At 39.5% G+C, this 23,194-nt stretch overlaps 2 protein-coding genes across 5 annotated transcripts in view; both read right to left on the minus strand.

Moving 5' to 3' along the window:
• DNAJB14 (DnaJ heat shock protein family (Hsp40) member B14) overlaps positions 1-17,730 on the minus strand; it is a 42,317-nt gene extending 24,587 nt beyond the window's left edge. The window contains exons 1-2 of one of the 4 annotated variants that reach the window (XM_043438221.1): positions 17,347-17,698; positions 1,781-1,952 (exon numbers count right to left, since the gene is read on the minus strand). In XM_043438221.1, coding sequence (XP_043294156.1) covers positions 1,781-1,952; positions 17,347-17,479 — 305 coding nt within the window. In that variant the 5' untranslated portion in view covers positions 17,480-17,698. Of the gene's footprint in view, positions 1-1,780; positions 1,953-17,346 lie in introns of all 4 variants that reach the window. The other 3 variants (XM_043438220.1, XM_043438222.1, XM_043438223.1) reach the window with 3 other exon arrangements.
• Positions 17,731-19,072: 1,342 nt separating this feature from the next.
• On the minus strand, positions 19,073-21,377 carry LOC122422040 (histone H2A.Z). Its single transcript, XM_043438224.1, has 5 exons — positions 21,163-21,377; positions 20,638-20,715; positions 20,242-20,355; positions 19,767-19,896; positions 19,073-19,512 (listed from the first exon to the last, which is right to left on the minus strand). Exons 1-5 carry the CDS (start codon positions 21,163-21,165, stop codon positions 19,451-19,453), a joined length of 387 nt encoding a protein of 128 aa, XP_043294159.1. The 5' UTR covers positions 21,166-21,377; the 3' UTR covers positions 19,073-19,450.
• Between the last annotated feature and the right edge of the window lie 1,817 nt (positions 21,378-23,194).

A 23,194-nucleotide genomic window follows, 5' to 3' on the forward strand; every position in this document is an offset into this window, starting at 1 on the left:
AGTAGAAGAAATGAAGAAAAGAGATTTTAAAAAAATAATATCAGATTTAGGAGATTCCTATTCTCCAAAATTTCAATTATTTGGGGGAGGGGGTATATTTTCCAATATATAGGTGATTCTATAGTCTTTCTTTAAAAACAAATTATAAAATAATTCTACATGAAAATCACATATAACAAAATTCACTCTAGGTCTTTTACTGAGAATATGTTCTCCTGGTAAAAAGTAATTTCTACCAGAAAATACAATTTGGTTTTTGGAGAGATATGGCTTCCTGGAACACATTTTAGCACACTGTTTAGTAGAAGCTTTTTCTTAAAGGAATTCAAAAGCAAGTCTCTCATTTATTCACTTATCTCACCTATTCAGCCTCTGACGCAACACCACAGTTATAAAAGTGGTCACCAGCATTATTTATAATTCTTAAAGGACTTCACTACCATTCAGGCCAATTGAATACCTTTATATCATGACTTTATCATAATTAGGGAGTCTTTGTTCTTATTGTGGTCACATACAGATAAAATGTTACATTTAAACTTTAGCATAGGTATGAAAAAAAGTAAAATATAAATACATTGATACTTAATTTTAAAATAACTTCAATTCCAAATAATGCTGAGTTAAAAAGAACTAACTAAAAATAAGAATGGAGTAAAAAAGGAAAAAAAAAAAAAAAAGGAAGTCAGGTTAAAAGAGGATAAGAAAGGGCAAAAGAGAAAGAAAACTAGCTTTGCCTACTCTTCACTTAAGCTGGTTCACTGCTATTCACTCTCCAAGTTGAATTATCTGATTAATCACTGTTCAGAGTCCTTCACCCTTATACTTTAGACTTCCTAGAGAGCAATTTCAGTACAACATCAATACAGCCTCCGTAAGCTGTACAAGGGAATAACAGTATTTTTTCTAGTGTTTCATAGTCAGTTCATTTTCTTTCCAGAAGATATTTTCTTAATTACAAAATTAATAAAGTTAAATCTCCAAAACCCAGTTCATAATTTACCAATTCTACCTAATTTTTTTGCTTTAAGTAGAGGTGTATCATGAAGTAAAAATAAAACACTGAAGCAGAATAATGAGAATAAGAAAAAATACTAAAAGGAGAAGACATTGTAGTACTTGCTATATATAAAGACAGCGTTAAAGAAAGAATATAAATAGAAAAAAAAATTATCCTTCATTTATATAAGTAGAAAATTGAAAATGCTTTGCAATTACCCACAATATGCTCCTCATATGAAATTATCCTTCATACATACATACATACACATTTGCTGTTGTTGTTTGTTTTGTTTTTTGCTTAGTTGCTAAGTCATGTCTGTCTCTTTTGCGACCCCCTGGACTATAGCCCACCAGGCTCCTCTGTCCATGGGATTTCCCAGGCAAGTATACTGGAGTTGAGTTGCCATTCCCTTCTCCAGGGGCTCTTCCAGACCCAGGGATAAAACCCATGTATCCTGCATTGGCAAGGGGATTCTTTACCACTGAGCCATCAGGAAAGGTTTCATTGTACTGTGTCAAAAAACTGAAGCAATTTTCCTAAAAAAATTTTTTTTTGTAATTGGTTTTGTGCCTTATATTTAAAAGATGGAAATTTCAATAGAATTGGTAATTTACACTACTTTATAAACAATATAAAGCATAAGACACCAAGAGTTTAACTCCTCAATGTCTGTTCTTCTATTGAATTGTAATTAAAACCCATTTTTTAGGTGTTACAACATTAAACTTACATTAGTATCAACTACAGCTGACACATATAAATCATATTCATTCCTACCTGAGAACTCCATCTACTTGGTCTTTGGTGTAGCCTTTTCCACTTTCACCACTACCAGATGAGCTGTCCTTTGTGCAATTAGGTTTGCTTTGATCACCACTACCTGATGGTTTTCGGCAACGAGGGCTATTTCCAGCAGTGCTTCCATTTTTCATGATTATTTCCAACAGTGCTGTAGAAAGATATGGAAAGCATACTCCATCTGTTTACATCAAGGTACATACACATAGTCTTAAGAAGAAAGTTATAAAGCTGACAAAATGTGTACTCCAGAAAGATATACCACAGGGCCTTTTTAAATAGATAGTAAGCACTCTCTTATGTACTTAGCTGTTCACAGATCACTAACCACTATTTAGAAGTAGAATAGTAAGTTTAATGTTAATAACTCAAAATTACTATCACCTAATTTCTTATGACATACTTTATTTGTAATAAAATGGTGAAACTGCCAAATACCAAGGAAAACAATAATCCTTAAAGTAGTCGATGAGATATCTACAAAGAAACAGAAGTTAGACTTCCTACTTATTTCCCAACAGCAACAATGGCAGCTAAATTGAGTAACAGCTTCAAAATGCTCAGGGAGAATAACTGTCAATTTGAGTTTCGCACTGCTGCTGCTGCTGCTGCTAAGTCGCTTCAGTCATGTCCGACTCTGTGCGATCCCATAGACCACAGCCCACCAGGCTCCACCATCCCTGGGATTCTCCAGGCAAGAACACTGGAGTAGGTTGCCACTTCCTTCTCCAATGCATGAAAGTGAAAAGTGAAAGTGAAGTCACTGAGTCATGTCCGACTCTTCACAACCCCATGGACTGCAGCCTACCAGCCTCCTCCGTCCATGGGATTTTCCAGGCAAGAGTACTGGAGTGGGTTGCCACTGCCTTCTCCGGAGTTCTGCACTAATTTTCTGGAAATTATATAAGATTAAAAACATTTTCAAACAAACAAAGACTGAGAAAATTATCACTAAGATTTCACTAGAAGATACTTACTACCTTGAGATACCACTGTACATCCACTAGGATGACTATAATCAACAAGGTGGACAATAACGTGTTGGCAAGGATGTATTACTAGGAAAATTACTAGGAACACTCATATATTGCTAGTGGTAACAGGAAATGGGGTGCTTGCTTTGAAAAAAGATCTGGTAGTTCTTTAAAAGATTAAACATATAGTTATTATCTGACCCAATAATCCTATCTCTCGGTGTATATCCATGAGAAATGAAAACATACATGTATACAAAAACTGGTTCACATATGTTCATAACAGTATTGTTCATAATAGGAAAAAAGTGGAAACAACTGAAATGTCCATCAACTGATGAGTAGATGAATAAAATGTGAAATGTCCATACAATGGAGTACTATGACAATAAAAAAAAATGAAGTATTATATGCTGCAATGTGGCTGAACCCTGAAAACACACTAAGTGAAAAGTCAGTCACAAGAGACAATACACTGTATGATACCATTTATACAAAATGAACAGAATAGGCAAATCTAGAGATAGAAAGATCAGTTGTTGCCAAGGGCTACTGGGGAGGAAAGGATGAAATTTGGGAGAAGTAAGAAGTGATTGCTAGTGAGTATGAGGTTTCTTTCTGTGATGAAGAAAATGTTCTAGAATTAATGGTTGCAATGGCTGCACAACTCTGTGAACCCACTGAATGGTATACTCTGAATGAGCTGTGAGATATGTGAATTATATCTCAATAAAGCTGCTATATATCTTCCCTTGTAGCTCAGTTGATAAAGAGTCTGCCTGCAATGCTGGAGACCCGGGTTCAATCCCTGGGTCGGGAAGAGCCCCTGGAGGAGGAAATGGCAACCCACTCCAGTATTCTTGCCTGGAGAATCCCATAGACAGAGGACCCTGGCAGGCTACAGTCCGTGGGGTTGCAAGAGTTGGACACGACTTGGCGACTAAACCACCACCACCAAAGCTGCTATATAGATATTTAAAAAATCCAGCAGTCATTGCCACATAGCCTGTGGGATCTCAGTTCCCTGACCAGGTACTGAACCCAGGTCATGGTAATGAAAGTGCTGAATCCTAACCAGTAGATCACCAGAGAACTGTCAGTAATTATTTTTAATATTCCAGAAAAACATCTGCTTCATTGAATACACTAAAGGCTTTGACTGTGTGGATCACAGCAAACTTCAGAGAATTCTTAAACAGATGGGAATACTAAACCACCTTACCTGTCTTCTGAGAAATCTGTATGCAGGACAAGAAGCAACAGTTAGAACTAGACATGGAACAACAGACTGGTTCCAAATCAGGAAAGGAGTATGTCAAGGCTGTATACTGTCACCCTGCTTATTTAACTTATATGCAGAGTACATCATGTGAAATGCCACGCTGGATGAAGCAGAAGCTGGAATCAAGATTGCTCGAAGAAATATCAATAACCTCATATACACAAATGACACCACCTTTATGGCAGAAAGTGAAGAAGAACTAAAGAGCCTCTTGATGAAAGTGAAAGGGGAGAGTGAAAACGTTGGCTTAAAACTCAACATTCAGAAAACTAAGATCATGGCATCTGGTCCCATCACTTCATGGCAAATAGATGGGGAAACAATGGAACCAGGGACAGACTTTTATTTTTTTGGGCTCCAAAATCACTGCAGATGGTGACTGCAGCCATGAAATTAAAAGACGCTTGCTCCTTGGAAGAAAAGCTATGACCAAACTAGACAGCATATTAAAAAGCAGAGACATTACTTTACCAACAAAGGTCTGTCTAGTCAAAGCTATGGTTTTTCCAGTAGTCATGTAGGGATGTGAGAGTTGGACTATAAAGAAAGCTGAGCGCAGAAGAATTGGTGGCACTGGAAGACTCATGAGAGTCCCTTGGACTGCAAAGAGTCCAACCAGGCAATCCTCAAGGAAATCAGTCCTGAATATTCACTGGAAGGACTGTTGCTGAAGCTGAAACTCCAATACTTTGGCCACCTGATGAGAAGAACTGACTCATTGGAAAAGATTCTGATGCTGGGAAAGATTGAAGGCAGGAGAGAAGGGGACAACAGAGGATGAGATGGTTGGATGGCATCACTGACTCGATGGACATGAGTTTGAGCAAGCTCCCCGAGTTGGTGAAGGACAGGAAAGCCTGGCATGCTGCAGTTCATGAGGTTGCAAAGAGTTGGACACAACTGAGTGACTGAACTGAACTGAACATATAAGAGAAATTTCTTCCAAATCTTTTTCATAGCTCATGCATTCAAGAGGTCACCAAATACATAAGAGATTTAGTTTTTATAACAATTTAGTTGTAGATGGTACAGAAAGGCTCTTAATTAGCTAGCTATCTAGTAGTTTAACAAGATAATAACATATAGTTTATTTTTAATTATAGTTCACTTTTAATGCGATCACATTGACCTTGAGAGTAGAAGCCATCATAGTCTAGGGGGTAGTGGTTCACAACTTACTACTATGAAAAGTTCTGTGGAAATTCTGGGAAGGCAGAAGCTTAAATTTTAAATCTCATAAAACCAGAGCAGTTAGGTAACAAAATCAAAACATCATGTACAAAATCCCAAAATACAAGAAGCTGGGACAAACCACCAACAGTCGCAAGATCTATGTGGCTATTAGTATTTGTGAGGGGAAATACAGAGGATAGTAGTAACAGGGCATTTTATCAGCCCATAGAACAAAATAACTCCAAAAGAGCCAGCAAGGACTCTCTATGAAACACAGCAGGCAAAAATGAGAAAAGGGAATAAAAAGAAATGGGTTTTGCTCACTACAATAGCATGTGATTGAAAGGATCTATAATAAAGTCTTAAGGGCATACAGTACTCCAGTCACTAGAACTCTTAAAACGAATCAGTCAAAGCTCTTCTCTAGAGCAAAGCCACATAAAGAAGAAATTTCTAGGAACAGGATCCAAACTGAAGAGGACAGGGGAATGGAGAAAAGAAAACAGAAAATTCAGGTCACGTGAGGAAGGAGAGCATGAAGAGATCTTATATATCAAGGTGACATATTTTCAAACACTACATAGAAACTGGAGATCTCTGTGTATTTTGACAGACTAACTTCATATAAAAATAAATAAAATGATAAAAGTTAAATCTGATACAAAGTTACAAAAGATAAAAGAAAACAGGACAGATCTCCAAACACAATGAAAGCACAACACAAAGACTTGCAAACAAAATAGGTAAACACTACAACCTACTATTTCAAAACAAGCTGAAAAGACTTTTTAAAATTATACATTATACAAAAGAACAACATAAATTTGAACAAAAACAACCCCCCAAATTATCTACCCATTGCTTAAGTGATAAAACTCGGGGTGGGGGGTGGTAATAAAAGGAAGAATCAATCCAAAAAAGAACTAAACTAGAAGAAACAAAGAGTTAATAAACACAACAGATAATGTTGTCTAGGTAAAAGAGAACATAAAAAGGAAGGAAAACTTTTTAATTAAATGAAAAAGACAAAAAATTAGAAAGAAATGGCAAATACTGAAGTCAGAGAAGATCCAACATACACAGGAGTCCTGAAAAAGAAAATTAAAGAAAATAAAACCAACAATAACTGGAGAAAACTTTTCTGATATAAAAATAAAAATATCTGAAACCAAATAATGAAAGGGCAAATTACATATCTAAGAATACAGACCCAGAAAAACCAACATCAAGATATATTCTAGTAAAATTAATTGGGCATCTAGTCAAAAAGATTAAATGGCTTATAAAGGAAAGAGTATTAGATTGTCAGTCTTTGCTCATCAGTAGTACTTGTATAAAACAATAGAATAATATGTATCCAGAGAAAGAAAATTTGAGCCAAAGATTTTGTATCCATCAAAAACTTCAAGTATTAAGACCCACAGATGAACTGTTTTCAACATTCCCCAGAACTTAGGGAACACAGTTCCCACAAGGCCTTCCTAGAAATCTACTATAGGCTTTAGGAATCCAAAATAAATAGATATACAATGACAAAAGGACCAATGGTAAGCATTAAATGTACAGTGACCTATTGAATTAAGACTGAATGACAACTAAAAGAGAGTACATAGTATGTAGTGATAATGTGCTCTGACACTGTAGATAGGTTCAATAATTTTTAAATGGCAGGCTTCCTCTGACTTTCCTTCTGTGGTCGGGGGCGGGGGGAGCGGGAGGCCAGAAACTGTCTTCTCTTCCTTTTAAACTTGGCAGCTGAGGCCTGGACCAAGACAACTTATTGGGACCAACGTAATACTCAAAGCCTAAAGCATGACTGAGCTTGATAGGGAATGTACCACTGAGGTCAAAAAAGGCAACTCATTACATATAGGGGAAAATGAACAAATAAGTAAACTGATGGTAACAAGAGTCACATTTCTTGGCTGTCAGAGAATGGAATTACAAATATGAAAATGCAGAAGGCAAGAAAGAACCCTATGGACTTCCGAGGGAGGTGTGTGAATCTTTGCACAGACTGCGAAATTAATATAGAGTAAATTACTATAGGTATGTGTATATCCACAAACGCATATAACACACAGATACACATAACATACATTCATGCATCATGCATACATACATCTCTTAGCTCTGCTACTAAGAGGGTCTAGAGGCAATGACACACTTGTAGCAATGAGTTTATCAAGTGTCTATATCTTAGTTTCCAAGTATCATTATCCACTAAAAAGAATCAGAACTCTTGGGGAAAGAATTGATTCCCAGGGCAGAGAATATGAGCTTGAAAACTTTTTTGTGTTTGAAAGTAAAGAAATTCAAAGAATGATGAGGACATGTCATAAGACATAGGAGCTTGAAGGGGCTTGAAGGGGCTCCTACTGATTAAATCTGAGGCAATCTGAGCATCAAAATGAACGGTAATAATGGATTAAATAGGAATCCATGAATCCATATTAATAAATAAGGTTGAATGTCAACTAATAAACTGTAGAAGGAATAATGGAATAAGAAAACCAACATTTGGCAACCATTAGAAATTTATAATGGAAAGAATCATCAATGGATGCTAAAAGGAGCTGGTGGAAATTTGTTGCAGAATAGGAATTCAGAGTTTAAAAGTATTTTCCCACAAAATACTTATTAATTACAAGAGGGGAAAAAAAGTAAGTTTAGAGTAGACAAACCCGGTAATACCAACTTCACCAAGTGATCAAAGTTAACCTCACCAGTAAGGACCAAGTCAACATGTTCCCTGATATGTTACACTAAGAATGCAACATCACTTCTATGGTATGCGTGCCAAAAATTCCTAAGGAAATGTCAGCCAAACCTAAATTGAGGGAAAATCTATAAAATAGCTGGCCTGCACTCATCAAAAACACAAAGATCAAGAAAGAAAAGAGACTGAATGCAAATTGGTACAACCACTATGACAAATTGTATGGAGGTTCCTTAAGAAACTAAAAAGAGCTACCAGCAATTCCACTCTTGAGCATATATCCAAAGAAAAAATGGTTCAAAATGATATGTACACCCCAGTGTTCCCTGAAACACGGTTTACAATAGCCAAGACATGAAAACAACCTAGTCCATCAACAGATGAGTGGATAAAGAAGATGTGGCACATATACACAATGGAATATTACTAAGCCATTAAAAAGAATGAAATAATGCCATTTGCAGCAACATGAATGGACCTTGAGATTATACTAAGTGAAGAAAGTCAGACAAAGGCAAATATCTTATGATATCACTTATAAGTGGAATCTTAAAAAAATGATACAAATATACTTATTTACAAAACAAAAAGACTTGCAGACTTAGAGAAGGAACGAGGTGGGGGGAAGTATAGGGGAGAGGGATAAACTGGGAGTTTGAGACTGACAAACTGCTGTATTTAAAAGAGATAATCAACAGGGATCTCTCTGGGCAAATGGGAAAAGAATTTAATAAACAGATACATGTATAACTGAATCGCCTTACTGTACACCTAAAACCAACACAATATTGTTAATCAACTATACTCCAATATAAAATAAAAATTAAAAAAAGGAAAAGAGAAAAGATGGTATCTAGATAACAAAATATGCCAAAAAATGCAATGTAACAGGGAGAACTGGCAGAATCTGAATGAGGTACTTGCATTAATTTCATGACTCTGACAGCTATACTGAGTTATGTATGAGTGTCCTTATCTTAAAAAACATATACTGAATTACTTAGGTGTAATAGGATATTATGTCTACAACTTACTCTTGATTGGTTCTGGAAAAAATATAAGAACAAACTGTATACCTGTGGGGGTGGAAGAGAGATAGCAGGAAGAAAGAAAGGGCATGATAAAGCAAATGCAGTAAAATTTTATCAAATAGGAAGCACTGAGTGAAATGTATATAAGAAGTGTACACTGTTTTTAAGACTTTTCTATAAGCTTCAAAGTATTTCAGAATTTTTAAAAAGCTAAAATGAAAAGGGAAAATGGAGAAAGTATATGCAAAGAAAATTTAACTGTTTTCAGTAATTTTATCAGTGAGGTAGTACTGGTAATGTTACACTGAAACTATTACATATATCATGTGGCATAAAGCAAATAAATAATCATGACATATTCTACCATTTGCCATGGCCTTGAAAACCAGGATTACTACTGTAGAAGGAAAAAGATAGAAATACATGCAAGAAAAGTTTAAAGACCCCAAAGTGCTTAACTCAAATTTCACTTACTAGTATAAATGTATAAGCTGTTTTAACTTAAAAAAAAAAAAAATTCCCTAGTCTGTACACCGAAAAGGCCCAGAAACAATGAACAATCTATTAACCACAGCATCATTATTACCAGACTATGATACTAAAACACAATTTTCCACTAAAAGAAACCATGGCTTATTGGAGATACGGTTGATTCAACATCTAGTACAGGGAATGTATAAGAGAAACCTGAAACTTTCTGTTATACCAAAGAGAAAGAAAATTATTAAAGACTATTAGGAATGTGTCTATGAGACTCAGGAGGTAACCTGAAGAGGTTCCACTGGCCACGTCTAAAAAATAATATTATCTGCTTTTGGAAAACAGGAGTCAATTCCTTTTATTGAAAACTGATAAAAGCAATCAAGCACTTACCATATCTTGCCTTTCCTATATGAATTGTACCACTGTGTAACCCTAAGATAGGTGAGGGGAAAGTGTCTCTTTATAGAAGTATTTCAGCCAATAAAAGAAGAAATTCTTTTGAAAAAATTGGTAAACCAGATGGGAAAGTGGTTATATGTATTTATATTTACAGGTGGCCACAAAGTCCCTATGCATGCTAGTTAGACGTTATCTGTACATTCCCTTTCATTCTTTGCACAAACACATTTTCTCAGTTTTTCTGGACATTTTCCACGCTAACAGCTAGATGCTGGATATTGCTAAAGCAAGATCATATAGTTGTTTTAAATTTTCAAGTTACGATGATACTGAAAACCTTTCTACAGTGCCTAGGGGTTCTGCTTAACAATGGCTATGTATTTTTGTGCACTCACATCAAGCACTTTGGCTCCAAACAGTGAAAATGTGAACAAGCTCTATTACCTCTGTGTCTCAATATCCAGTTTTATCATCTTACAAATGGAATCAGCAAGGTTTTCTTGCTGATTTCTTCCACAATCACTGGAACCAATGCCTGAGTAGGTAATGTGGTTCAGTTCAAGTACTGCCAGAATTTGGAACTCACAAGCTTTTTCTGATTTATTAAATGTCTTAGCTATTAAATGAGATCACATTTACAATAATGCGCAGTATTACAAACATTCGTTCGACAGATATAAGATCTGTTTATAAACCGGATTACTTTTGGTTTTAAAACTATCCAACCTTATTTTGTATGTTCACTTTCCAGACATACAGCTTTGCTTGTATGTCTTAATGTAATCTGTATGGTTTTAATGTAATCTGTACTTAATTTACACATATCCCATATTAAGGACCAGTGAAAAGGTAAACATAGTATTAAAAATGTTTATGTGGATAATCCAAAAGTGAATAACCAAGATCTACTTTTATTTCATTAGGTTCTGCTGCACACCTATTATATATAATACCCATCACTAACAAAACCTAAGAATATATAATTTGGAAAACAGATTTTTTCACTCCAGGCAAACAGAAAATAGCTTTTATTTGTGTGATTATAAAAGTAATGTTGTTCAGTTCATTAAAAAAAGATATAACAAAGTAAAGATCTCCTATAAATCACACACAAAAAAATCACTCAACCATTGTGGTATATTTAACTCTAGTTGCTCTAGTTGGCTAGCTGTTTAGCTTTTTAAATATTTTGAAACAAAACTAGAATAATCTACATATGTTGGTAGCCTGCCCTTAATAGGTTTATAATTCAATGTATATATCATTTTATAGCAATAAATCTAGGTGCATATCATCTTTATTTTTTAAGATCTTATTTAGGACTATTGCAACAGGGGAGTGACTACAGGCTGAACTCTGAATTCAGTAAAGACAACTGGAAACTTATAGTCAATGAGCAGGGTAAGGTGGGTCACTGAATAGAAAATTACTGAGGCACATCATAGTTTTTAAGTGCACAGTATATGTAGGCAATTCAATTTATTTGATCAGTTCCCAGTGATGGACTCTTTCCAAATTTCTGCTATGATGACAACCCTTATATACCTTTTTCCATACTTGTCTATTGTGGGAAAATTTCATTTGTGAATATATTATCATGAAAAGCCTTACAGCTGTAACTTTTTCATATATTTATGAACAAATTGTCTTCACTGATAAGAGATAAAACTACCTAAACAGGTATCATTCCAGAAAACCAGGATTTACAGATGCCACAATACATGCAAAAGACTGGTAGACACCACATGAGTAGAAAAGACGGTAACATTAAAATAGTTCCTGACAGCAGAGGAATTTTTAATCTAGGAAAGGAAGAGCTATATACATAAATAATACAAGGAATAAATGCAAAGCAGGGAGAACTACATATTAACTAAGAATGGAATGAGTACCTGAATTCACATGGAGATTAATCCTAACTTAAGGCATTTTTTTAATGATAAAAAATGATGGAAAAGAGACAAATATTATATAAGTAACTCCAAGGAATCATCCAAATACTTTTGCCATTGTACTAATACATGAAATTCTTATAGCACTTAATAAAATAACCTCATAATAATCCTGTGAAGACTACAGATGAGAAAACTGTAGCTCAGGAAAGGAAAAGCGAATGATAGGAACTGAGCCATTTTTGTGTCTAGCAGAGATTTCCTATTCCATTCCTCTAAAATGTAAGCTCCAAGAGGACAAGAACTGTCTTATTGATCACTGACTCGCTAGTTCTGAGAACAGTGCCTGCCACAAAGAAGCATGGATTCAGTAAATATTGCTGAATAAATATATCCCCATCCTACAGATGTAAAAATCGAGGCTCAGAAAGACAGTTATGGATATAAACACATAAAACCATTAAATTGAAGTTCAAAACTAAGTTTAGTATTCTTTCTTCAACTATAATGTTTGAGACAGTTTGGTTATTAGCTGAAATGTGGAAATCATTTTATAATATTTACCTAGTGCTACCAAAATAACTGTTTTGAATGTATTATTTACACTCATCACTAAATTTTGATTAAGTCAGAAACAGAAAGAAAATGGTATTGTCTTCATAGGAATAGGCTGGATAATACTGCAGATGTGAAATGACAGTTTTAAATGTTTTATTTTATCATTTTAAGTGAGACTAAAGGGAACAGAACTTTGAACTTTTTATTAGGTTTAAATTTTAAAATAAAGTAGCAAAAAAAGGGAAGAAAAATCTATACATATAGCTCTCACCTGAGGGGAAATAATAAAAAGAGGACTATTTTAATTTGCTATTGTACAGATAGAGGCTGCAAATTATATGAGTTATCTATTCATTAGAGTAGACACAGGATGGCCTTTTTTGAAGCTGTAGACTGCCATTTGGTTCAAATTACTATGAAACTCTTGAAAATAATTAAAATGTTTTTATCTGAAAAAAATCTATACTTCAAACTGCCTGACAATTAGAATTAAACACTAACATATTAAAATAGTAATATAAAGCATTAAAACTGTGAGGCTGAATCTCTCTGTAAAAATATAAAACATATCAATAATCCAGTAAACATAAAGTTTAAGAAATCAAAATGCAATTTACTTCCTCTCGCTGATATTTTCCCAGTTTATATTTCCTATGTAGCATCATATACATATATTAATCCTTTCAAACATAAACCAAACTCATAATATGAAAATATTTGAAAGTTATAAATCCAATTTGCTTACAAGTCCATTTAAATAAACTGTAAAATAATATCCTCAACTAAATACTTAGAAAGCAACAATGTCCTAGATTCTTCTGAGGATGCAGTTTTTCCCTAAGGAAAACTCTTGCCAATTTTTTAAAGTGGTTTATCAATCAGATTCCTTACCTAGCAAGAATAAAATGTAAAGGGGACAAAAACTCTGGAATTTAGCTAGAATTTAGTCTCACATTTTTGCATTCACTATATAAAAATAAGAGAAATCAAAATGCAATGTTTTATTTTGCCTACCTTAGCATGAAAATACATCCAAGAGGAATATTTTTAACCAAAGCTCTAAGTTATAAAGATGTAAAAGTGGTCTAGAATACATGAAATTCAGGGATAAAAGTTTTAAATTTCATTTTAAACAATAGCTTCAATTCCCTTCTACACTAAATATTTTATCAGGAGCTTATACAAATGTTCTAGATCTTTTCCTCCTCCTCTGGATTCTTAAATTATTCCAGTATGCATCTGAGAACATTCTATGTAAAATACACTTTGTTAAGTATTTGCACATGATCTATTTCACCTAACATCAACCCTGTAATGAAATCCTCATGTTATACATAACTAAACAAGGTTTGGCAATAAGTAACTCATCCTTGTCAGAGTAACTCAAATCTGTCAGAGGCAAAGTCCATATCTGAATAAGGTCTTCAGACTACACCACAACTGTAGCTAATCACTTTATGTTGTAATCACGTGTTGCCTTACAATCACGTGTTGCCTTACAATACATTGTACTATTAACTTTCACTGTTACTGTCTTAATTTTCCCTATGTTCATGTCTTTAAAAGCAACAGCTATATTGTGCTTTGATATTTTACAGTATCTTTAGTAGATTGATTCAAGTTGCTTGTTTCATAGAAGAATTACAGACTATAGGTTTAAAAACTCTGTCTCACACTTGTTAAATGGAAATGACACCAAAATAATCAAGTGCTATTAAATGCTTCCCATGTATTTACTCATTTAATCCTCATGCCACCCCTATGAAATCGGTACATTGTTGTCCTATTTTGCAGACAGAAAAGCTACAAGCTAGATAGGTTATCTAACTTGCCCAAGATTAAGGTTACAAGCTAGTTACGGGTGAGGCTTCAAAAGCCAAGGTATTCCATCTGGAGTGGTTACATGTTTAAAGTTAAAACTGTCCCTCAAGTCTGTGCGTGCATGTGTGCTAAGACACTTCAGTCATGTCCAATTCTTTGCAACCCTATAAATAGTAGCCTGACAGGCCTCTGTCCACGAGATTCTCCAGGCAGGAAGACTGGAATGGGTTGCCTTGCCCTCCTCCACAGAATCTTCCCAACCCAGGGACTGAACCTGTATCTCTTTCATTTCCAGCATTGGCAGGTGGGTTCTTTACCACTAGTGCCACCTGGGAAGCACCCCCTAAGACTACATCATGACAAAATGAAATCATGCATTCATACAGCAGAAAAATTCAAAAAGTTTTAACTCTTGGCAATGATTTCTTGAATATGAAACCAAAGTGAAGTGAAGTTGCTCAGTCGTGTCCGACTTTTTGCAACCCCATGGACTGTAGCTTGCCAGGCTCCTCCATCCATGGAGTTTTCCAGGCAAGAGTACTGGAGTGGGTTGCCATTTCCTTCTCCAGGGGGATTTTCCCGACCCAGAGATCAAACCCGGGTCTACAGCATTGCAGGCAGACGCTTTACCATCTGAGCCACCAGGGAAGCTCTAAAGAAACCAAAAGCATAGGCAATAAAAGCAAAAATTGACAAATGGGCCTGTATCAAAAGGAAAAAACTCCCGTGTATCAAAAGAAACAACAGAATAAAAAACAACCTACAGAATGGGAGAAAAAAAATCTTCAAATCAGACATCTTGTAAGAGTTTCCTAGCATGAGTGGCATGAGTGGTAAAAAAAAAAAAAAAAACCTGCCCGCTAATAATGCAGATGTAAGAGATGTGGGTTCAATCTCTGGGTTGGGAAGAGTCCCTGGTGGAGGGCATGGCAACCCACTCCAGTAATCTTACCTGCAGAATCTCATGGACAGAGGAGCCTGGCAGGCTATGGTCCATAGGGTCACAAAGAGTCAGATAAGACTGAAGCAATTTAGCACACAGGAATAACTCAACAACTAAAAATAACCTAATTTAAAAATGGGTAAAGGACTTGAATATTTCTCAGAAATGGCCAACGAGCAAATAAAAAGATCCTCAACATCACTAATCTTGAGAGAAATGCAAATCAAAACCACAATAAGATATCACCTCACACTTGCCAGGATGGGTAAGTCAAAAACCAACAAAGAATCAAACAGAAAATAACAAGTGTTGATGAGGATGTGGAGAAACAAGAACTCTTGCCCACTGTTAGTAGGAATGTAAAATTGTATAACTCTTACAGAAAACAGTATGGCAATTCCTCAAAAAATGTGAAAATAAAATTACCAATATGATCTGGTAATCCCATTTCTGGGTATATATCAAAAACAATTAAAGCAGGATCACAAAGAGGTATTTGTACACCCATGTTCTTAGTAGCCTTATTTACAATATAGACTGTGATGGTTTCCAAGATATAGAAACTATCAATACAGTCTAGTCATAGATGGTGAATGGATATTGAAAATGTGGTATATGTACACAATGAAATACTATGAAGCCTTCAAAAAGGAAATATCATATTTATGCTATAACATGAATAAACTTCAGGGACATTATGCTAAATTAAATAAGCCAGTGAAAAAAGGCAAATACTAAATAATTCCACTTACTATATAATAAGCATCCAAAGTAGCCAGAGTACTACTTAAAAGAGGAGAACTCTTTTTTAAAAGAGAGTACAGTGGCAGTTTTTTTAAAAAGAGAGTACAGTGGTGGTTTTTTTTAAAAGAGAGTACAGTGGTGGTTACCAGGGGCTGGGTGGAAAGGGAAAACAGGGAAGGGAATTGTTTAATTGGCATAAAGTTTTAGTTTTGTTAAGACAAAAAATTCTGTAGATCTGTTGTACCACAGTGTGAAAATGTTTAGCGTTATGGAGTTGTACACTTAAAAATGGTTAAGTTGGTAAGCTCTGTTTTTGCCACATTAAGAAAAAAAATCATTCACTTATTTTCTTTCATTTCCCTCAACAGCAGGGAAATAAAAAGGACAAAGAAAAGTAAAGAAATTCAAGGACTTCAGTAAGTAGAAAAAAACTAAGAAAACAATAAAATGAAACAGGTAACCCCACACTCTTACTGACTTATTGATAATTTTCTTAACATGGAAATATCCTGAACCTCAAGTGAAACTGTATCCTATGGACCAGATAATGGAATGTCGTGGTTAAAGGCCTTTTGGAGCTGGAGAGCTCAAATACTATTCTGACTTTGCTACAAATTACTGTGTGACCTTGGGTAAGATATTTTCATTGATTCACTCATTCATTCATTCACTCATCAAAAGGTCTGTTTCCATATGAGTGAGCCTGGTCAAATGAATCCTAGGATCGATTTGAGGAATAAATGAAATAAGTCATATAAAACAGTAGGTATTTCACAAGCACTCACTAAGTGCTGGCTATAATTACTTTAGAGCCTAAAGAGCAAGAGAAGAGCAGGATTTCGACTAAAGGAAATCCAATGCTCTGTTCCTAAAGATGTGCCTCATTTGTCGATAATTATGGTGCTATCAAATCGGATACTATTTAGCAAACCCTCACTGACTCTTATCATTCTTGTGGTCCTCTCTTCTAAAGAATTCTTTCCCAGGGAAAAGCAATGTCATCTCAGGTGTTCGAAAATGTTTGCTTTGGGAACAACGTTTTCTACCCCAGAGGCGGTGGAACCAGGGACCTGTACATTAACCACTGAGTTCCCTGTTCCTCTCACTTCACTAGGGACCTAGGCCTTAATCGCGGATAAGGATGAGGAGGGAGGGGGTCACACAACCACACATCCAGATATAAAGCCCCATCTGGTAAGACAGGACCAGATGAATCTCCTGGGAGAATGACAGCTGGATATTCATGAAAACCGATAGGGGAACCGGCAACTCCAGCCGGGTGCCTCAGAGCCGGCATCTCGCAGGTAGGCCGGTGAGGAGGGAGTCTCGCGGAGCCCACGGCCGGCTCGGCCGGGATGTTCAGGGCCCGAGCGGGGGTGTGTCGGCGAGGAGCGTTCTGGGGGTCCGACCGGAAGGGTCGGGCGGGTGGGGGGCTCCGCGGCTCCCTGAGGGGCGAGGGTGGGGGCGGGGCGGGCTGCGCGGCGGCCCGGGGACAGGGCGGGGAGGAAAGGGACCGAGGGCCTCACCGCGGGCCGAGGGCAGTGGGTAGAGCTTCTCGGCCTTCTGAAGGAAGCGCTGGGCCTTCTCGCGGTTGCCGGCGTTCAGGGCCTCCCGGGCGATCTCCACACATTTCTCCGCCTCATCCCGGTTCCCCTCCATGGCTTGCGCCTTCTTCCGTTTCCTGCGGGAGCTCAGCAACGAGGGGCGGAAGCCGCCGCCGCCGCTGAGGAGGCAAGGCCGGCCGGGGCTGGGGGCGTGCGAAGGCGAGCGGGGAGGAGCGCAGGCGACCGCGGCGGCGGGGCCGGAGCGCACTGGCGGGCTCGCAGCTCCGCCTCCTCACGGCGGCTTCCCCGCCCCCCGCGGGTCGCTACGGCACGAGCCGCGTCTCTCTGGTCCCCGGACTGGGCTCCACAACCGGGCCGTCAGAACCCGCTCATTGGTCCTTGCCGGCGCGGACAGGCTCCGGGTCGACCGACCTGGAGGGTGAGGGGGGTGTGCGGGCGGTATCAGGCCGGCTGGCCGCCGGAGGGGCTCCCCTGAAGGGGTTTCGTCGCGGCGTGGACCCAGGCGCCAGCCTCAACAACGCGGTGCCCTCCAACCCCCAGCGCGGCCCGCGAAGGCGGCAGCCCCACTTCCTAACGACCGGGCAACGAGTAAGGGGGGACATTCGTTTTCAAGAAAATTCCCAGGCATCAAAGGCCCCGCCCCCCGGCCCCTCTCAGCCTAGGGAGAATTCGGTCAGGTGTGGACCCAGCTGCCAGTCCCCGGGACACCGCTTCCGGCACAGCTGTTCAGGAACCTAGTAGGGCGTCCTTTGACCCTAATTCCTGTTTCATTGCCTTATTTCATTCATACTCCATTTTTCTGACTCAGTGCCATTAAACGCTTAGTACATCCCAAGAGGTACAAAGCGAACACTTAAGATAATGTGTAGTTCGCACTTATTCTGGTGAAAACCAAAACGCTAGTAACCATGACCAGAACAGGGCAGTAATCAGCTCCTTGGCAATGTATTACCTCTTTAGGTGAACTTGGTTTTCTCCCTTCTCCCATTTTAATCATCACCCTTGTGAAATACTCGCCATGTTGGTATCCTCAGTGAAGGCAAAGGGCCCACCTTTTGCTTGGTATTAAGAACGTGCCAGAAACTAAGTGTCAAAATGATCCACTTAACCTAATTACAAAGTAACTATTTTCACACGTTCTTCGGTAAAGATATTGTCTGCCATAGCAGCAAATATGTAACTCAGGACTTTCAAAGAAATCTTGATTCTTCTCTGTTAAATGTGAATAGTATGTTCCCCAAAGATGTTACCACATACTGAACAATTTAATACAAGTAACCTTCAAAACAGCGTGTAGCACACTGAAAACATTATCAGTCTAAACTGAAAAGTGCCTTCCGTGTAGGTAGCTACATACAGGACTTTCCTACCTGGCCTCTGCTCCCCACCCCCACCCAAGTCCCCACAGTATTCTGGTGTAGTGCTGCTAACACAAACAGCAAAGCTAAAGAACTGATATGGTTAAACTTAGCCTAAAAAACATCAACTTGTGCTGAAGTTTTAAAATCTTTTAATAGTTCATTACACAGCATTTAAAAAAAAATACTTGGGCCTTTTAACTTTGTTGATCTACAGACAGAATTAAAAGTGATTTCAAGGGAAGAAATGTGCTTAAGTTATTGCTAGGTAAGATAACTATTCAAAACAAAGCTGTTCCTACTATAATCAAGCAAATTTTATACACAACTAGTTTGGGATATGACCTTTATTGAGCTTATCCACCAGAGTGGAAATAATGTCTGTACAAAACCAAATGTTTGTTACTATAACTTCTGCATCACAATTAAAATCCAAACAGTTTTTTAAAAACAGTCAACTCAATCAAAACCCACTACTTCAGAATCAATAGCTTCTTTGAAGCCACAGTAACACTTAAATATGGTTAAGACTCAAATGCAGAAATTTGGTTGGTTGGAAAGCTAATTAAACTTCCAACTTGCTCAAATAGAATTACAAAAAGGCAAAATTGTGTTTTTCACAGAGATACAGTCCACTGGAATCACCAACACTGGACAGCTGTTAAGAGTGTTTAGAGTCCTGAGATAATAAGGAATCCAGGCATCCTTTAGACAGTCTTCTGTTGTCCTTTCTTCCCAATCAGAGATTTGTGGATGTGTGGAATGACACCTAGAAGAAGGATAAAATAACACAGTACTTTAAAACCAAGAGTTTAATGTTCAACTTGGAAGATGTCTTTCAATGTGAGGCTTAAGTGCAGAGTAAAAATTCAGAAATACATAGAGAAATCAAATTTCATGATGCAACCATACTACAGATCAGTGAAAATATACTGTGTCCTCTTCCAGACTGAAAATTACTAGAGGGAAATTTAAAAGCAAATTCTTTTCTCTAGAGAAATTTATAAGTTAATATTTACATACCACCACCAGCAATGGTAGCCTTGATGAGAGAGTCCAATTCTTCATCTCCACGAATAGCAAGTTGCAAGTGACGAGGGGTAATACGCTTTACCTTCAAGTCTTTCGATGCGTTTCCTGCCAATTCAAGTACCTAGAAGGCAGAATGAAATCAATCTCCTTCCAACTTTCATTAATGTCAAGATCCAGACAAGAATCAAATCTTCATGATGAACGCATATCTACCAACTGTCATCTCTCCCACTACCTGAATGGCAAGATAAGCAAAAGCCATAAAGAGGGCACGCAATTTTATTTCCTAAGGCCGCAAGCTCAGGAGGATCCCCATCATGATCACCAGCCCCCCCTAGCGTTGTCGGAAGCTTCTCGCCGCGTTCAGAGCCTGGGAGTTTTCTTGCATCACTTTCCTCCTTCCCTCTCGCCGCCTCCCCCCACCCCCTCCCAACCTTTTCCAGATTATAGGCGTACACCCATTTACCTCTGCGGTGAGGTACTCCAGGATGGCTGCGCTGTACACAGCGGCAGTCGCGCCCACACGTCCATGGCTGGTCGTCCTAGATTTCAGGTGTCGATGAATACGGCCCACCGGGAACTTCGTTTTTAGCATACACAAACATAAATGCACAAAGATAGACGAGTCAAAGATGGTAAAATTATACGCGCGCCAAAGGCAGGGGCACGGACGCTGGTGCAGCAACGCGCCCCAGCACAGACACACGTGATCGCCCCCCCCCCATATTTATTGCATCGGTAAACCAAGTCGCGACACTATCGCCCACGCAAAGACGAAACGCTCATCCAGAGCGATGATAAACAAGAGAGGAAAAGGAAAGAAAAACGCCACGATTTCCAGAATGCACGAACCACCACTGACCTGCAAACCGGCTCTCTGCGAGCGGGAAACCGCCTTTGTCTTGGCCTTTCCGGAGTCCTTCCCAGCCTTACCGCCAGCCTGCGGCGCGCACACGCCCGCGAGCGAAGGAGCAACGCAGAATATAGGATTACCAGAGCAGCGCGCCCTTCCCCCACCGCGCCGCGGCTCCGGCGCGAGCGCGGCCCCGAGCCCAGCCGGGGTCTCCGGCCCGCCGCGCACCGCAAGGGCGACCCCGCCCGCCCGCCCGCCCCCCGCCGCGCGCCCGCCGCGGCCGCGCGCCTCGGTCCGCCCGCTCGCCGCCCGCCGGCCCCCAGCGGCGCTGCGCGCGCCACCCAACCGTCACCGCCCGCCGCGAGATCCGAGGCTGCTCCGCTCGCCGCCGACAAAACACCTCCCCCTGCTCTTCCAAATCCTGTCTCCGCGCGTTCCCAACCGTCGCCGCTTCACCCCCATCTCCGTGTGTAACGGGTTTTTCTCCCGCCGGCAAAAACCCGCGGAGTCTTCGAGCGTCTCCACCAAGTTTACCATTTCGAATTCTGCGGAAGCTCTAACAAGCAAGGCAGAGAAAGGACTAGTCAGACACCCAGCGAGAACCCGCCGCCTACTCCTCCAGCGCACCGCGATTCAAACTGCGCTGTCTCCCGCCTTCCCCGCTCCCTTTATACTGCAGAATGTTCCCTCATCCGGGAACTCGGATTGCTCATCCCACCAATGGCTGCCACCCGCCCTCGGGACGCGTCCTTGAAGCTTCAGCCAATGAGAAAGCGAAGAAAAGGGCGGAGGGGCGGGCACTTCGCAGCTCGAATCCCTATTGGAGCGTGCGGAAGGAGGTGGGGGAGGGCGGAGGGATTGGAACTGGGGAGAAGAAGGGCACGGCGGCGGGAGGGGAGAAACAGAGCGAGCGCTGCAGCGGGAGCTAGGGGACCCCCCGCCCCGGCTGTGGTCACGTGTCCGAGAGGCGGAGCTGAGAGGCTCAGGGGAGGGGCACGCAGTATCGCGCACCCCACCATCACCCGTTCGCCTTCGTCTCCTAGCCTGATTCCGGAGACCACGTGAAGTCTCCGCGGGGTCTAGCGCGCCCCACTTCCCGCCCTCCCCTTCCAAATGAGCACCTCGAAAGCAGAGACCCACCAGTCCACAGCCTTTTTCCGAGGCCCAGGGTACTCTTTTCTCTGGTACCGTCAGCATCCCCCAGCTTTTTCAGTCTGACAGGTGGCGCGAACGCGTCCAGTGAGAGGAGCCCCAACTCCTTCCCTAACCACAGCCTTGATAGTGATTCCAGTCTTCTAACCTCGCTGGGCGAGTCTCGAGCCACCGACTGATCCTGATCCACTGCTCCCACGTCATCTTCAGTTCTAACTCCCCCTTCTTTCCTCACCATTTTTGAATGCCCAACCTCCCCCCCCCCCCACCCCAGTGGGATACTTTCACGGAAAAAACGGTGTTGAAAGCCCCCTTGCTGGTCAGAAAAGACACTTTGGACTACCCCTAGAGGGCTTGGAGTGAGACGGTATTCTTTAATCAAATCATAAGCCGTATCTTTCTGGAGATTACACATCAATGGGCTGTACCTATAACCTGGTGACTAAAGTTGATTTAGTGAAACCTCAAAGCTACTCTGTCAACTTTTCTATGCTAAACAGTTTGCTACATGACAAGTGTTCGGTAAATGTCAGTGGGGTAACTTATAACGTGATTCAAAGACACATGGTACATGTAATCAATTGCAAATGGTGGGCTTAAAAAATAGTACTGTACACACAGTACTATCATAATGCCAGCTACTTAGTCTTCCAACTATCAGATTAATAACACTTGTGTAAATGTCCAGCTGCTTGAAGACAGTAATGATCTAAATCTTTTATATTTATAGCATTTAATGTATTACATTTTAAATATAATTCGGTATTTCTGACGTCAAAAAGTTTTAATATATGTATTCTTAAGTACTGTAGTTTGAGTTTCAGTTTGAAAGATTTTATCAAATTAGAGGACCCTTCCATATCTGATAGATACGTTCCAGAGAAGAAGTTCCCAACAATCTGACAGAAAGTTTTGTTATTTTCTTCCCCTTAAAAATGAAGAATTTTTACACTGTAATCAGTAGGAAGAGTTAATCAGTTCTCCCACTGAATTGTTACAATGACATTTTAAAACTGTGAAACCTGATGTAATAGTTAATCTGGGCTCTGCTGAGGCTTCCTGATAGGTAACTAGAAGCCAACATTAATACCTTTTCCAGTTTGGACAATATGTACTCTTTGCTATGAGGTCCTGCTAAAAGAATTCACTGTTGCCTCCCTAAACAGCAGTTAAGAGAATGTGCTCTGGAGCAAGTAGACAAGAACTCTGCTCTGCTTTCTTCTCAATGTGTCATCTTAGTTACTTTTTGGAGCTTCAAGTTTCTCTTCTATGAAAAGAATACAGTAACACCTATTCTCAGGTAGCTGTTGAAAGATTAAAGGAGAAGGTATGCAATGTATGCTCCATCATGTGTTTATCACATAACAGATGATAATGATGGTGTCCTCTACGTTGGATGCTGGAGAAGGATGAA

Source organism: Cervus canadensis, chromosome 19, assembly GCF_019320065.1.
Source record: "Cervus canadensis isolate Bull #8, Minnesota chromosome 19, ASM1932006v1, whole genome shotgun sequence".
NCBI lineage: Eukaryota > Metazoa > Chordata > Mammalia > Artiodactyla > Cervidae > Cervus > Cervus canadensis.

Bases quoted from the DNA above. Each gene is read 5' to 3' on its own strand.
- LOC122422040 (XM_043438224.1), bottom strand. The intron at 20,356-20,637 runs GTCAGTGGTGGT...CTAAAAACGAAG, and splicing joins CGCAGAGAGCCGGTTTGCAG to TTCCCGGTGGGCCGTATTCA. The intron at 19,513-19,766 runs GTATGTAAATAT...TCCTTCTTCTAG, and splicing joins GGCTACCATTGCTGGTGGTG to GTGTCATTCCACACATCCAC.